The sequence below is a fragment of the Pieris rapae genome, chromosome 17 (genome assembly GCF_905147795.1).
Source record: "Pieris rapae chromosome 17, ilPieRapa1.1, whole genome shotgun sequence".
In the NCBI taxonomy this organism is placed as follows: Eukaryota; Metazoa; Arthropoda; class Insecta; order Lepidoptera; family Pieridae; genus Pieris; species Pieris rapae.
The window spans coordinates 4,044,319-4,060,988 of NC_059525.1; the positions used below are offsets into that span (position 1 = coordinate 4,044,319).

A 16,670-nucleotide genomic window follows, 5' to 3' on the forward strand; every position below is an offset into this window, starting at 1 on the left:
AAATGTTTACCTATTTTCTTGAAAACCCCCGACCTTTAATGAGAACCGTTGCAGACAGGGATTCTTATTGTGAACCTAATTTTTTCCTGAAACAATAGATTTTTTTGTGTATCCTGGAATTATCTTCAAAATAAACGCAGCGCTAACTAACGCTAAGGAAGTACTTAATCTGACTATAATCTAGTAGATCAATAAACAGCGGTGCCAAATTGCGATTCAAAATGAACCGACAGCTTTCTTGTATTTATAAACATTATTGCAAACTCGTCGAGAATCGTTTAGTATCTTCAAACCGGCCACGCGTTATGCGCGTCATGAGTCGTTACATTTTTTGTATTAAATATAATGAAATAATATTTAAACAGTATTAGATAGTATTAATGTTTAATTAATAGTGAGCAACAACTGTGATCATGTCTAATAGTTATAATATGAAGGAATTTAGCTCGACGTAAGTATTTATTGAAGTTTTCCGTTGTATCTAGAGATTTTACATATGTATTTTAAAAAAAACTAAGCTCCTTTAATATGGGTTAAATATATTTATGTCATAAATAAATATAAGGTTTGAGATAGTGACAAAATAATTTCTTAAGTACGAAGCAATTTTTTCGTAATAAAGAAATATAAATTTCAAAACAGCCTTTTAAGATCTTAATGAGATTGAACTAAATCTTCAAATGAGTCAATAATACGTCATCTTACTATAATTTCGATTATTTGACCTTCACGTGTCGAGTTTTTTTTAATACTCATTAAAAGCAAGTTAAGGTTTTTGTAATGGAATATTTTTATGGGCAAATATTCGATCATTAATGTTGTGTCAGACATCTCATCTCATCACATTCCTTTATCATCTCATGTTTTTTGGGTATTCGTAAATCAGGACAACAATTAAAAAAAATTATCGTAAGAATAATAATAAGTAATAATAATTTAATATATATATATATATCATGTTGAAGTTCCATGATTGTTCATGTTAGGAATTTCAATTCGAACATTTGTTGCACAAAACACATTAACACAACATAGTAATCAACAATTTACGTTTATATTCTAATAGGATATAGATTTAAGTAAATAGGTAGTATTAATATAGGACACCGTGAGCACTTTCTGCAAAAACCCTACATCTTTTAGTCGATACCAACTCCGGGGAAATAAATACAGATAACACAACATTTTCTGCAGCTGTAATACTTTTTGACATTTAACACCTTTGTCTTCAGTCACCGTGACCACGCACGCTGTAAAGCACGCGAAACGTCGGTTTAAATTTAAAATTATGTACAAATAATTATAAGTTTAAATACAATAATACATAACTATAATCCGTTAAAAAGTGTTTTTCTTTAAATGCGTTTGTTTACACTAGTTATATATTGAAAGCCAATAACACTAGTTTATTTCTCATTTAAACTTCAATAGGAACTCTAAACTTGCACTTGCCCTGCTATAGTTTGAGCCAAATAGTTTAACTAATTTAGAACTGGTAGGCGTTTGCAATACGAAGCTTCAAAGAACTTAAGCCAAAGATGCTAAATTAAGAATAGTCCCTCCCAATCATGGGTTAGATTTGACACAGATATTTATTTATTTATTTATTTATTTATTTATTTATTTATTTATTTATTTATTTATTTATTTATTTATTTATTTATTTATTTATTTATTTATTTATTTATTTATTTATTTATTTATTTATTGGGAAACCAGACAGATACATCCTTATAATAAACAAAAAATATATAAAATTAAATTATTTGCAAAAATAAACAAAAAATATATAAAATTAAATGTTGCGATCATCACTCTTTTGGCCAAAATATTATCCAATAAGAATTACATGTAATATAAACCGAAAAAATAGCTAAGTTTCGTTACGCGTTAGATCTTATACTTCTTTGGCGTATGGAAAAAAATAAACTAAAATGCAGTAGTGATTAACGATATATATTAAAATTAATTAAAAAGATTTTATTTAAATAAATAAATTATTAGTAAATATTATCAGCGTCGTATATGAAATTTATTTAAAAACACCAAAATAATATTTATTTATTTACACTGTTTAATTGTACTGTTACGAAACACGTGTTCTAAATATAAAAATAATAGAATATTATACAACTTGAACATAGTTATCCATTTCCATGCCATCTAGACCTAGCTTTACGATGATGAATTTAAGTGTCGGAGTCCGCGCGCATCGTATAAATTCACTCTCATCATTTTTCTCCATCGCGCCAAAAGATGTATAACTTCAAAAATATAACCTAAACAATTTTTTAAATAAACGTTATTTATTTGGCACTTCATTGCAATAGTCAGTACAATATACAATATAACGAGCATAGGGCAGCGAATGGCAACCCTTTAGAGTAAAATAATATTGGAATTCTTTCGTCAACCATACATACTTGTGCCTTGTTACCCGTACGGTGATTATATTTATATTGTCCTAACGAAGGAAAATATTTTTTAGTGTGTTACACATATTCATTGCACTCACTTTGCCTCGAATAACTAATACCGGTACCCCTTTGACGCAACACCGTAATAAAAGGAGATGGACAACTTATACCAGCTTTGATCGGACACCTCACATCGGGTCGGTCAATTGTCAATTAGGAATAAGTTTAAAATACGAGACTTGATCGGATACCTAGCATCGGATCGATCAAACTTCAAGTATTACAATAGTAGATAATTGTCGTGCATCTAATATAGTTATATTTAGTTGAGCTATCAATTATTGTAAAATTTAATTAAAACATTTAAATACATTTTGTTTTTTTTTTGTGGATTCACCGCTGGCCCTCAATTAATGTGGCATTTATGTTTCATTTAGGCACATACAATTTACATAAATAAAATAACATAGAATTTATTCTCGAGTTCATGATTAGAATGATAGAGCAATTTACAATATTATCAGATAGATCTTACCTTAGATAAATTATCATATAAGTCTTTTACAGCCATGTGACTTGCATAATTATGAGGATATAATTATAAAAGCATCTTTATCAATTTATATAAAAGAATTGAAACTCCTGAACTCAGCTTATCCTTGTTTCCTTTAGCGTTCAATTTTAAATTTTAGTGACCGAGCGAGTTACTGGTCATACAACTCCCAAAAGTAATCTGTGTTAAGTTCATTTTTTTTGTGGGATTACATTTATATTCTGCCTTTAAGTTCATTTATATTCAAGCCTTTTTCCCGAAGAAGAAAGCAGAGTCCACGGATCTCCACTTGTTACGGGTCATACCTCTCTCGCCTCTTCAACTTAAGAATTGAGCATGTGAAACGATTATGAGAACTTAATTTAGTAATAAAAGTGACGTAATAAGAAAAACCGTTTGTATCAAACACGCTTACACAGTGACGCATAGAGAATGCTCCACAGAGAGCGAGAAGTCAATTAGGTTTCAATGAATATATTTAAAATTAGTATGTTTTGTATTTTTTGTATTATGATCAGAAATCTTAAATATTATCTGTTCGATTTTCAATTGTCTGAACATTTTTTATAGTCTATGTTTGACGACGCGCGTTTGCCGTGATTTAGTTCTCCGATCAGGTTTCTTGAGGAAAATTTAACATATAATATGAATTACGAATGAAATACCTATTACCAGAGCTATTTCACTTTTATGTAGTTGCGGAATTTATAACGTGCCATTTAATACGTAGTATTTTTAGCAATTTTAATTAAGTTTTAAAATTAAATGCACAGAATTTATTTTTTCGATATTATTATTAAGCCGTTATTTCATTCCTGCAATTAAGTTCACAAATAAGAAAAATGTGACTTAACATGAATTAGAATCTCATACAATAATGATGCTAATAAATCATATTATGTAGACTTAAGTTTCTACAATACTACTGAATTGCTTAAACTAAGGTACTGTTCATTAACAGTCTTAGGGTCCGTTTCACAATGTCCGGATAAGTTCCAAATAAGCTATCTATTACTTATTTGTAGGATAAACAGTATTTTTGCGTTTCACGACTGTCAGATAGCGCTATTCGTTATAAAACTAAGAAGTATCTTATTTGGAACTTTTATCTTTCGAATAATTTGTGTTGCATAGCTATTTGGTACTTTATCCATACATTGTGAAACAGGCCCTAAGTGTTATATAATGTTTTGACATGATTAGATAAACTTTTTTTTAACTAAGGTGGGAATGCGTTTACACACCTAAGCACATAATGCGACAGAAAAATGTGAGCTATACCACCTGGAGTATTACACCCTATCAAAGAGTCTAGTCATCGTTTTCGCATAATACCTACTAATTACTAGCTGCAATTAGAAACACTACAATTTCAAACTACAACATAATTTACTTTTTAACTTAACACACCACACTTGCATGATCCATGAAAGATAATGTTAATTAATATGCAAATAAGTGGTTATAAAGTAAACAATTGAAGTGCCTTAAAACGACTGCATACCTCCTAATCTGATACTAAATTTAGTGAAATATTTACATTGAGTCAAGATTGCCTAAAAACGTAATTTTTATTTTAAAATTGTACTGGAAATACAATAAAAGAAAGAAAAAAATAAAATAAAATACGTTTATTTTGGAACATAAGATCATCATGGTATCACTTATTCCAGGTCATTAAATTCGAGTAAATATAAAATTCGAAATTCGAAAAAATCAAAACTTTCATAAATATCTCTCTTTCTCTTTAGTTGATAGCGCATCTTGGCATCGTGGGTCGCAAGGACAAATTTGGAGTGGACAATCTGTTTCCACCAGAAACCGGTCGAGCACTTATAACAGTATACAGTTTTGAGGACGATGAGTCTTTCACTCGACCGGGCTGGTTGGTGAATGGCCATGATCTTTTTGCCAACCACGATCAGAACTTGAAGAATCATTATGTAGTTTTAACCATAAAATTGCTGAAAGAGTTATTAGATATAATATTTGTATAATTAGGGTCACACCGACGCGGAGAGGACGTAAATGTTTATCAATAAATTTCAATGAAGATTACTTTTAATTTTACACCCTTAATTGATTAAATTTTCATCTATGTTTATATTAGGAAATTCCTATTATCTATCCCACATTAAATTAACGTAATATAAGTAGTATACTAGTATTATCATGACAGCAGTTTTAAACGAAATAAATATGTATAAATTGAAATGTCATTAACATTATTTCAATTATAGATAAACATTTCTTTGTTCAAAACATACATTAAAATAGAACTAATAATTGATTATTGTAGAAATTATTTTTTTAATTACTAATTAATTAATTACTTATTATTGATAAGACCACCTGTATTATCACAGGTGTCTAATGTACAACAGCTGAATGAATTAATAAATGTAAAAAAAAATCCACTTATTATAATTATATATATATATATACATATATTTATTATATATTTACTCTACTCCCCTGCCATCGTGTCCAGGGACATATTCGATCTCACAATTTTTTTCCAAACTACTTTTTTTACATATCTTACATTTCCTAACTTCCAATACAACTACCTATATTTGAACATACTACACCATTTCCAAATAGACAAAATCTGTCAATAAAATTTCTAATCATGTCGGAATTCATATATAAGATCTATTACCGAAAGCGTCTATTACTAATAAATTCTAAGATTTCTCTTCCTTCCTAAGTCATGTGTATCTATATATATATAGATAATTAAAGCTGATATTGTGCATTTTATACGGCGATTATAACGAACTGTATTAACATTAAAGAGCTGAAGAGTTTGGTTCTATGCGGGAATCTCAAGTACTTCAGCGCACATAAAATTCTTAGGTTGTTGTCTGTTTGTCAATTTATGTAGGAAGTATAGACGCGCTCTAATGAATTAACGAGGGTTTAAATATAGCTTTCAAAATACTGGTTCTGTAAAAATATGTAGCAAAATAAAGTTAGGGAAAAGGAAAGGGAATAAATGTAACTCTGATGGGGCAATCCAAATCGCCTTCACAGATTTTATTGATTCCCGTCCGACTGTTTTTTTTAGTAAAGGGATCAATGAACTACCTATGAGATTGCAAAAGTGCATAGAAAACAATGGTTCATACTCTGATTAATTAAATATATTATTATACTAGCGGATCGTTGTCCTGTCTACACGTCTTTAATTGCAAAATTTCAATTTTTAATAAGCCATTTTGATGAAAATTATTATTCAAATGTTATGACAATATCTAACGATCCAGCACATGGTCACACACGATATAACACAATGATAACAAAACTTTTTTTAAATTTCGGACAGACTAAAATTAAAATTCGAATATTATTTAAAATTTGACACTGCGATGGTAGCGCCGTCTGTCGGATCCAATGTAAAACATTCCAAAATCAACAACAACTAATAAATTGAAAATTAATTAAAAAAACATTGTCCAGCGGACAAAATTGTGAATCTAAACCATTCCCAGATCCCCTTGAACACACACAAAAAATTTCGTCTAAATCTGTCCAGTCGTTTAGGAGGAGTTCAGTCACATACACACGCACACAAGAAATATATATGTTAAGATTTAAAAATATTCGACTTTTTGTTCCTTCCATACAAAACGCCAATTTCATATGTAAGGACCTAATATATCCGTGACTACCTTAAGAAAGACATGGCAGTATATACGTGGAAGATATTCCAACACTGATAATACCCCAATTTTTATCAATTATAAAAACTAGATGTATCAACTCCATCTTACACCAATTACCTACCGTACGCACTGATCAATAAAATTTTCATTTTCAGGGCAGTCATAACGGAAAATGGAGTTTTTCCGTCGACAATGTCAGTAAACACAATTAATACAAAATGTAAAGACACAAATAACGAAGAAAAAGGCTATGATCCATTTGCAAATCGTGATCTGGATCAACCGAATTCGTAAGTACCGTCAAATTTTTTGATCGCAAAAATATTAAAGTATTTTCAATACAGCTTTGATTGGTCACACCTTTAACTACTAATTTCACGCCAATGGCATTAAAAATGGATTCAAATTTAAAAAAAGAATTCATTATTTTTGCGATGTATATTATATAACATTTTCGGTAACCTTGCCACATGGTTTTATCCATAGATTAATAAAATGTCTTGTATGTTCTACAAATGACTATAAGAACTTTATGACCATACAGTACAAAACCGCAAATAAAACATACATTTACCGACTAAATCAAGGTCATGGCGGTCCAGGTATACTTTTCAATATGAGTAAAGCATATGACGAATTAATTTCAAAAATAAATTAGACAGAAAATAATATATTAAAATCTATTACCTCTTTGGTCATGTTAAAGGAAATTCAAGGCAAAAATTTATTCGAATATTTCACGGCCATTGTAAATAATTACGCTATTACTAAAACCGATCCTCTAGACTAGAGTCTAGGTAATCACTTTTTTGGTAGAATTTATTTGCTTATGGTAAAAACATATAGTTATTTTAAAATATACCTTTTTTATAGAACAGGGGACTAACGTGCAGGAGGCTCACCTGATGTTAAGTGATACCGCCACCCATGGATACTCTCAATGCCAGAGCGCTCGCGAGTGCGTTGCCGGCCTTTTAAGAATTGGTACGCTCTTTTCTTGAAGGACCCTGAGTCGAATAGGTTCGGAAATACTTCAGTGGGCAGCTGTGTACATATACTTAAATAAATGTACACTGCCTGTTCTCGTATTACTAAGTAAAGCCACTTTAATTATTATTTATCAATTTAATTGGGGTTAGTAGTTTTATACACTTAGTTTGCGTAAGTTATTGTTTTTCCATTACTTCGTGTTCTGCACTCCTTTTAGGTAAAGGTCTCCTTTCTGAACTTCATTTGTATCTGTAGGTTGCTTCCTCCATCCATTTATCTCCAGAAACCATTACTGTTTTGTCAGCCCATCGGTTTTATGGTCATCATACGATTCTTTTTCTTGGAGGTCCCGTGCAGCTTCTGTGGTGCATCTTTTATCTGCAACCCTTGAAATCTGGTACTATGAAGCAATTAATGTTAAATAAATATCTTCATTACACATTGCTTTTTTCAGAGATATACGATCATTTGCCAATCTTCTCAAGTCGTCATTAGGATCCGGCATATTGGCTATGCCAGCTGCTTTTAAGAATGCTGGATCCATCGTCGGTATCTTTGGTACAATCCTGCTGGGATACATTTGCACACATTGCGTCTATTTACTAGTAAGTATCGCTTCACGAAATCCACGTGTAATTACATCAATATTACAGCAATTCATTCGCTAACTCTGGAGGTCGCCCCGTAAAGTATGCGAACCCAGGAAACTTCCAAGCTTATGGAAGGAGGCTAGCTGCAACCATCAAGCCTTGATGAATCGAAGTCCTCCCCGTTTCGCTTCACATAAGACTGTATGTGCGAATTGTGAAATTCACTCCTGGAAGTTCTTCTCTTACTTTATAAGGTATTCCAGGCAACCCATTAAATTGACGGATAATTTGATAAATACGACTAACACTCACTCGTACTGAGAAGGAAAAGATCGTGAGGAAACTAAATGCCTCAAATCCAAAAATGATCTGATCATCCTACTTGTCTATAAAATAAAACTGATCAAAGAAACGGATGCAATCTGAGGCCAATACCCATATAGAGTAGCGACGCCGGATTATTATGAGCTATTTGACATACGACATTCAATTTAAATGTGCAGTATTCCTATAGATCAAAGGTAAAAGGTCTAATTAGTGCGTGTTAACTAATTCCGTAGGTAAAAACGTCACAAGATGTATCGAGGGTGTCAAAAGTACCTTCCCTGGGTTATGCGGAAACAGTTGAAGCAGTATTTGCTACTGGACCCCGACCATTGCGGAAAATCTCAACAGCGAGCAGGTATGACATTTATTCATGATTCAACAATTATAAGTTAAACGCGTAAGCGAAAAATCACAAGCCATAGTAAAATATTTTTAATTGTTTTAAAGAAAAACGACATAGTTAATCACTTTGACAGTAATTATATGTAATTAAACTATAATTAATAAATACATCAGTGGCGCTACAATACTTTTAGGCGTGGCCCTCAGATTTCTGTATCGTCAATCTAATAGGCATGTAGGTTATCAGCCTGTGCCTGATACAAGCCGTCAACATCAGTGACGGTATAATCTTTTTAGGCCTGGGCCTCAGATTTCTGTATCGTCAATCTAATAGGCACGTAGGTGATCAGCCTGTGCCTGATACAAGCCGTCAAGGTTTTGGTTCTAAGGCAAGCCAGTTTCCTCACGTTTTACTCCACCGTTCGAGCGAATGTTAACTATGCACTTAGAAAAAACGTCCATTGGTGCACAGCCGGGGATCGAACCTACTGCCTCACAGATGAGAGTCGAAAGCTAATGGCACTAGGCTAACACTGCTCATTAAACTATAAATCGTTCCTTCTTATTATAAATAACACTACGACTTGTACACGCAATCTTCTCGTTGTTCTTGTCAAAATTAGAACAAATCAATTATATTTACAAGATAAAAATATCCGAATGACATCTACGGAAGTCGCAATAAATAAAAGATAGCTAATAGTATTGGTTATCAATGTCAAATTGATAAAATCGTTAATAAGGAACACGTTCTGAATGAAAACGAAAATTTCGTCTCGAGTGCTATTGTTTTAGTAAGTTTACAATTATGGGATCTGTGAGCCTAGTAGTTTTTGCTCAACCTATGCGTATAAATTCCGGTAACTGGTTTCAAACGATTTTTTATCTGCATTTTTACGGGGAATGTAAATTTCGCGGGGATACCGCTACACAGACTAAAAATTATTACGATTATACTCTGATGTGTTCACTAATAAACGCTGAAAAAAGTATTGGTACAGTCTATATGGAACAATTATTGTTTCCGTTGTATTTGAAAATGACGTAACAATTTAGAACAAAAATAATATTCGAAAAAAAAAGAATATGTAATTGCAATTTAAATTTCGAGTTTCACAATCCTTAAAAGCTCAAAAAAATTTACAAGTGAGGAAGTTTTAATCGCTAATTACGGTTAGAATAAACTTTATTTCTCATATGAATTAAAAAATTCGCTTACTGAGAAAACATTACAAGACTAAATAATTATTCCTAGAACGCACAGAAGGTACCTATGCAAAAATTCACAAAACAAATACAGCAACAAAAATGCAGGTAAACACAACAAACTCGAAACGGTCAACCAAGCAACAACATAGGTGTTTGGATTGGATTTATTACTAGATGTGGCATTGATGGTTTATATTAATTACTTTTTATATTTATACATTATTTATTATATTATATTATACTAGCGGATCCGACAGACGTTGTCCTGTCTACACGTCTTTAATTTCAAAATTTCAATTTTTAATAAGCCATTTTGATGAAAATTCTTATTCAAATGTTATGACAATATCTAACGAAACAGCACATGGTCACACACGATATAACACAATGATAACAAAACTTTTTTTAAATTTCGGGACAGACTAAAATTAAAATTCGAATATTATTTAAAATTTGACACTGCGATGGTAGCGCCGTCTGTCGGATCCAATGTAAAACATTCCAAAATCAACAACAACTATTAAATTGAAAATGAATTAAAAAAACATTGTCCAGCGGACAAAATTGTGAATCTAAACCATTCCCAGATCCCCTTGAACACACACAAAAAATTTCGTTTAAATAGGTCCAGTCGTTTAGGAGGAGTTCAGTCACATACACACGCACACAAGAAATATATATATTAAGATATACATTTATATATTACATTATATTATATTATATTACACCATACTATATTATATTATATTATATATATATTTATTAAGACTATTTTATTTTTAGTTTATTGTTCTATTTAGATATTTTAGGTAAATACATTTATATGATTTATATGGCTTCATAAAACATTTTATGTACCTATTGGGTTTTATTTGTTTTTGTCTAATAGAAGTAATAAATAATTAATATTTAAACTTTAGCGGTGTAAATCTAATCTAAATGGGGTGTATTGCTTTATTTATATATAGATATTTAATCACTTATTTGTATGTATTAACTGTGTGAGCTTTTAGTAGCTTTTTGAACCGGGCATAACTTTGTTCTCCATTACGCATTATAATTCCAAGATTTTTTTTTTCAAGATTCAATTATTAAGATTTATTATATTACCTTAAAAGTGTTTCTTTTTTTAATAGATAAAACCGTTATTTTATTATTCCAGGATATTTATAGACTGGGCGATGGCTCTGACAATTCTTGGCGCTTGTGCAGTGTATGTTATATTACTCGTCGACTCAGTTCAACAGGTATTTTGGATGATAGACAAAGCTATTAAACTATACAGTGTGTATTAAAATTATGGCAAACATCAAAGTCAATGTGGAGATCTAGTAACGTTTCGTATGTCGATAAAATCTATGGCATAAATTCAAAATTTAAAGAATACGATTAAGGCTCCTTCAAGAAAAAAACGTACCAATTCTTAGCCGCAATGAACTTGTGAGCCCTCAGGCATAGTATCTATAGGAGTATCCATGAATGGTACCACTAAATATCAAGTCAGCAATCAGTAGTCAGTAAAACTATGTAAATGCAATTTCTACAATTCATTAATTTAAAATAACACTTTTGTAAAATACCGAAATTAAGACAACTGTGTATAAATGCTTTATATAAACTATTTAATAATTACATTTGTAAATTAAATAAATGGCAATCATTGTTTAACTATACCCTTCATAGACAGTCACAGTCACGAGTCCGCAGCCAAGCTTAATTAGCCGTTTAATTTACAGCCTGGCCTTTTAACTACACGGCGCCGTTTAACTAGCGGCCTGAAACGCGCGGAACATTTGCTATCAAATCTATATTGCAAAACAACATCCAGATCTCTTACAAAGAAACATAATCCAAATATTATATTTAGTACATTTAACAAGCCCTGTATACCTTGAATATTTGTTTGCTTGGTAAATAATCTGGCACATTAAACCGGGAAGTGTATACAACTATTTATAATTACTACGTTTAATTCGCTATATCCCATGTGATACTATATCTAGATTAGTTTTAAAGTAAGTGTGAAACCCGTTATTAGAGTCCACTATAGCAAATAATAACTACATTTAGTAATTATGTATCATATTATGTGTGACTTAATTTGATGTGAAAATTGGTAGGTATATATATAATTCATTAATTTTGAACATTGGCATAGTGGTATCATCGTGCGACTCTCATCTCTGAGGTTGAAACCCTCTTTCTGGACCAATGGATGAAACTTCTATGTTCCGAAAAGTTCGGGTGAAGGAAAAGATCGTGAGGAAACCTGCAAGCCTTAAACTCAAAAAGTTAACGCCTGCCAGCGAGTGTCAGGCACTAAATATTTTTTTTCTTTTTAATGGGAAATACAGAAGCTGTATAAAGTTGTAATTTCAAACGAAACTAAAAATTCAAATAACTTATCCTGTAATTTCAATTCTTTGACCTTAAAATACAATTAGAAACTTAAATTCATTTATTTTTTTCAGATCGTCGACTTCTACTATGAAAGCAACAGTTTGAACAAAGGCATGTACTGCCTTATGTTTTTGGTACCCATTCTTATTTTTACTCAAATTAAGAGTCTTAAATACATAGCGCCGTTCTCTGGATTTGCCAACATTTTGCTGGTGGTGACATTTTTAATTTGCCTATATTATATCTGCGATGAATTCCCCAATTTTGATTCACAACCAAAATCTATTGATATTCAACGATTGCCATTATTTATTGGGTAAGTGATTTCTCTAAATCTCGTGCACATTTTTGGTTAAAACAAATATAATGGGACTAGAGCGCGCAGAATTTCAGGATTTTTAAAACAGTTTGTAAGCTTACTAAGCAATAAATACTCTGTATTACTAAGGAAGTGCAACTCCAAAAGGAATAACTGATAAATTGTCATATAGTAAACCAGAAACTTTGCGTTTAAAATATATATATATGTCCTACTATCCTAAGATCTGATGAGACATTTAAAACTTTCTGCGTTTATGAAATCCGTTCATAATCTCAGCTGCGTTTAGGAGTTCATTTAGTGTCTTACTTATTTATGTTCAGCAAACCATTATCTGTGTGGTGATAGGTTCGAACCTCGGCTGTGTACCAATGTCTTTGAGACTTTGACACTCCCGTGATAGAAAACATGCAAGGCATGCCCAGACCCAAAAAGTCACTGCGAATTATGACGAAACAGATTAATAAATCTGACGGTGGTTGCGCCTCGGATTTAGTGTTTTTAAGATATGAGAATGAGTCGAGGGAATTCTCTAGTGTCCCAAATATTTATCTACTTATTTACCATTTACTAACCCAAACTAACCGCTGTTTTAGGACTGTGATATTTGCAATGGAAGGTATCGGCGTAGTATTGCCTGTGGAGAATACAATGGCTAAACCACAGCATTTTCTTGGATGTCCTGGAGTTTTAAATATAACCATGACGATTGTAGTTCTTCTATATATGATTATGGGCATTCTGGGTTATCTGAAATATGGAGAACACGCAGCCGGCAGCATAACATTGAACTTACCGACAAAAGAAATGTAAGATTTATGTCATAACTAAACAAACAATTATGTCCAGGCCTCAATGGCTAAATTGGTTATTTATTTATTATTTTATCAAAATATATAATTAAAACTCAAATATAAAACCTCATTATTTTTATTAATGTCTATTATAATAATTGCATGGTCTATTTTGTAAAACTTTTTTTATTACAGACCAGCACTCATGGCAAAAGTATTTATAACGTTAGCGATATTCTTTACGTACATTTTGCAATTCTACGTACCGATGGAAATTGTATGGCGTAATATTAAACACAGAGTAACGCAAAAATACCATAATCCTGCACAAGCTATTATGAGAGCTGTATTTGCAGTTTTGACAGGTAAATAGAAACTTATTATCTGTTTTACATACTAACCTCAAGGCAAATGTTATAAAATATGCAATTATATTTAGGACTATGAAGGTTTACTATCTATAAGGTGATCGAATGGCTAGTCACTTTAAAGGGCGTCGCCAGGGGCGCCAGAAGCAATAGAGAATCGAAATAACCTTATTTTTGTTATGTGTATTTGTCAAGTATCCTCATAACTTAATGTCGTTTAGTTACTATATTTACTTGTATTATTTACTTTCCATTCAACAGCGTATAGAGGTTTTCACTTACTTTATTTAAGTCATACTTTACCTATCCTATACCTACTTGGAAAATTAACATTCCGAGTGCCTCTTCACAAAATGTGTTCTCTTTCCGCAATCCTTCACTGTGCATCTCATTTATGCATAAGTTAAAACAACTATGATTGTCCTAAGCTTAGTATCTTTTTTATTTATTATATCTACTATTATGTTTGTCGTTGTCCTGATCTATACATTTTGTATTGTATTGTCTACTTAGCTAACGCTCTGCTGCCATGATTTGCTTTATAACTTATTTATATTCGTGAAACTATTTGTGGATATATCCAATGCGTTAATTATATGTTTTCTTTTTCATTTCATAGAGATGTATCTGTTCTGCTTCCTAAATAAATAAATAGACTGGCACCCTGAACATGAAATCTGTCGTCTCTCGTGACATTCAATTCCATCAAATCCGTTGATCAGAATGTGGTTTTACTCCATTAAAAACAGTCATTTACAGAGTGCAGAAACTTGAATATTTCGGTCACTTCTTACATAACACAAAAAAATAAAAGCTCCTTTAATTAATCGTATATTAATACAAACTTTATAAATTTCCAGTTGCCGCAGCAGCAACACTTCCTCGTTTGGAACAAGTAATAGGACTGGAAGGCGCATTTTTCTATTCCTTCCTAGGACTTATCGCGCCCTCACTTATAGACCTTATATTCCGATGGGAAAGGGGCCTTGGGTCATACAACTATATGATGTATAAGGATGCATTCCTTATTATCTTTGGAATATTCGTTCTAGTAACGGGAGTGACGCAGAGTATTAGAGAAATAATGAGGACACTTTAAATTAGTGTTTTAGTCACGTAATGTGTTTGAATTTTGTAATAAGTGTTCATTGACTGAAGAGAGAATATAAGAGAGAGAAAATATAATTTTGTATGGTTTTATTATGTACTTAATATAACATTTGTCAAAACTTGATTGTATTTTTACCAAAAACTATTAATTATCTATCCTAAAAAAGTATTTAAATATTTATTTTTGTAGTTTTTACGCATTCATCATCACTAGAAAATAAATCTTATTCCTAATGTATGGTGCATTTTTCTCAATATCAAATTCAATTGATGTAAATTCAGTGAGGTTACCGATTTAAAATACCCCAAAGATATCCACACGAATCACGAGTCACAACTCAACCTTTTTGGATGTCAAAATAAGAAATGATTTAATTCGAAATGTAAAGAAAACTGCCGCTAGATGTCGCTTTAAAATCTGTCATACGCCAAGGCCAGGTTGAAATTATTGTAACGGCTGAATGTATGCGCGGCAACGTCGCAAATGTTATTAGATACGGCACGTAGGATTATATAAAATTACCCAACAATGACGTTATTTCAATATTTACAGATTAATTTCTACAGATACAGGTTATTGTAGTGTGCAGTTATTTAATCAATTACCGTCTAAAATTCACAATATTAGTGATTAACAAATTCAAAGGGGCATTAAAGATACATGTCAGAGTGAACCTAGTAGACTAAAATTGGGACGGCTAATGGCGACGTGTATCTCGCTCGTACATATTAAGTTTCTCATGTAAATAAAATATAATTTGTAATAAGAAATAAAGTCCTTTAAACATTGTATTCTTAAGAAAACTGATATAAGTGCCCATGTGCCATAGTTGCTTATTTGACTCATTCTATTGTTACGCACTAACGTCGAAGTTTGAACATCTGCCCGAAGAACCACTTCAAGTCTCGACTATCGTTCACACGCCTGCCTTCCGATTGAAGATTTTGTCTATAAGTTAGTGAACAGCACCATCTAGTAGTAACTAGCATGAGATATTGTTTACGACTAAACACTACAAATTCTGATTTATTTTAATGCTTTTTTAATGTTTTTGCTTAAGCTAAAGCCAAAGATTTCGTAATTTTTAATTTTTTTTAGAAAATCTTTACACTTAATTGTTTATGCTGTAAAGATGTAAAAATAGGTTTTACCAAAACTACGCATCAATATAATTATTAATAATTTTGAACTTTTCTCTAAATAAAATGATATCAACTTATCAGTGACGTCATCACACTATAGCCAGCCATTTCCAGAATATTTATTTTTATATGAGCTGGGGGCTTAGATGCCTTAAGAATATTACGAAAATCGAAAACTAAATTTTTATGATAATTTGTCGGAACGCACTGTCATTTTTGTACAAAAATAGTTTTCGAATTTCTACATTATTGTTAAGGCATCTACACTAAACCCCCTGGTCTATTTAACTTATTGCAGAGGGCGGTGTACTGTCTAACATTCAGGCGCTCCTTCTACCCAAGAAGACCGAGAAGAAGACATAAATTATAATAACAACTAGTTTTCTATTATTGTACAATAATAACAATATTATGAGTAAACACCGAACACGCAAAACCCG

The 16,670-nt window shown here is 31.6% G+C and overlaps 1 protein-coding gene across 1 annotated transcript; it reads left to right on the top strand.

Annotated features, from left to right (window-relative positions):
* The first annotated feature begins 261 nt into the window (after positions 1–261).
* On the top strand, positions 262–15,267 carry LOC110994057 (proton-coupled amino acid transporter-like protein pathetic). Its single transcript, XM_045631964.1, has 9 exons — positions 262–451; positions 6,794–6,928; positions 8,083–8,233; positions 8,779–8,900; positions 11,259–11,343; positions 12,568–12,812; positions 13,412–13,624; positions 13,805–13,974; positions 14,838–15,267. Exons 1-9 carry the CDS (start codon positions 414–416, stop codon positions 15,074–15,076), a joined length of 1,398 nt encoding a protein of 465 aa, XP_045487920.1. The 5' UTR covers positions 262–413; the 3' UTR covers positions 15,077–15,267.
* Positions 15,268–16,670: the final 1,403 nt, after the last annotated feature.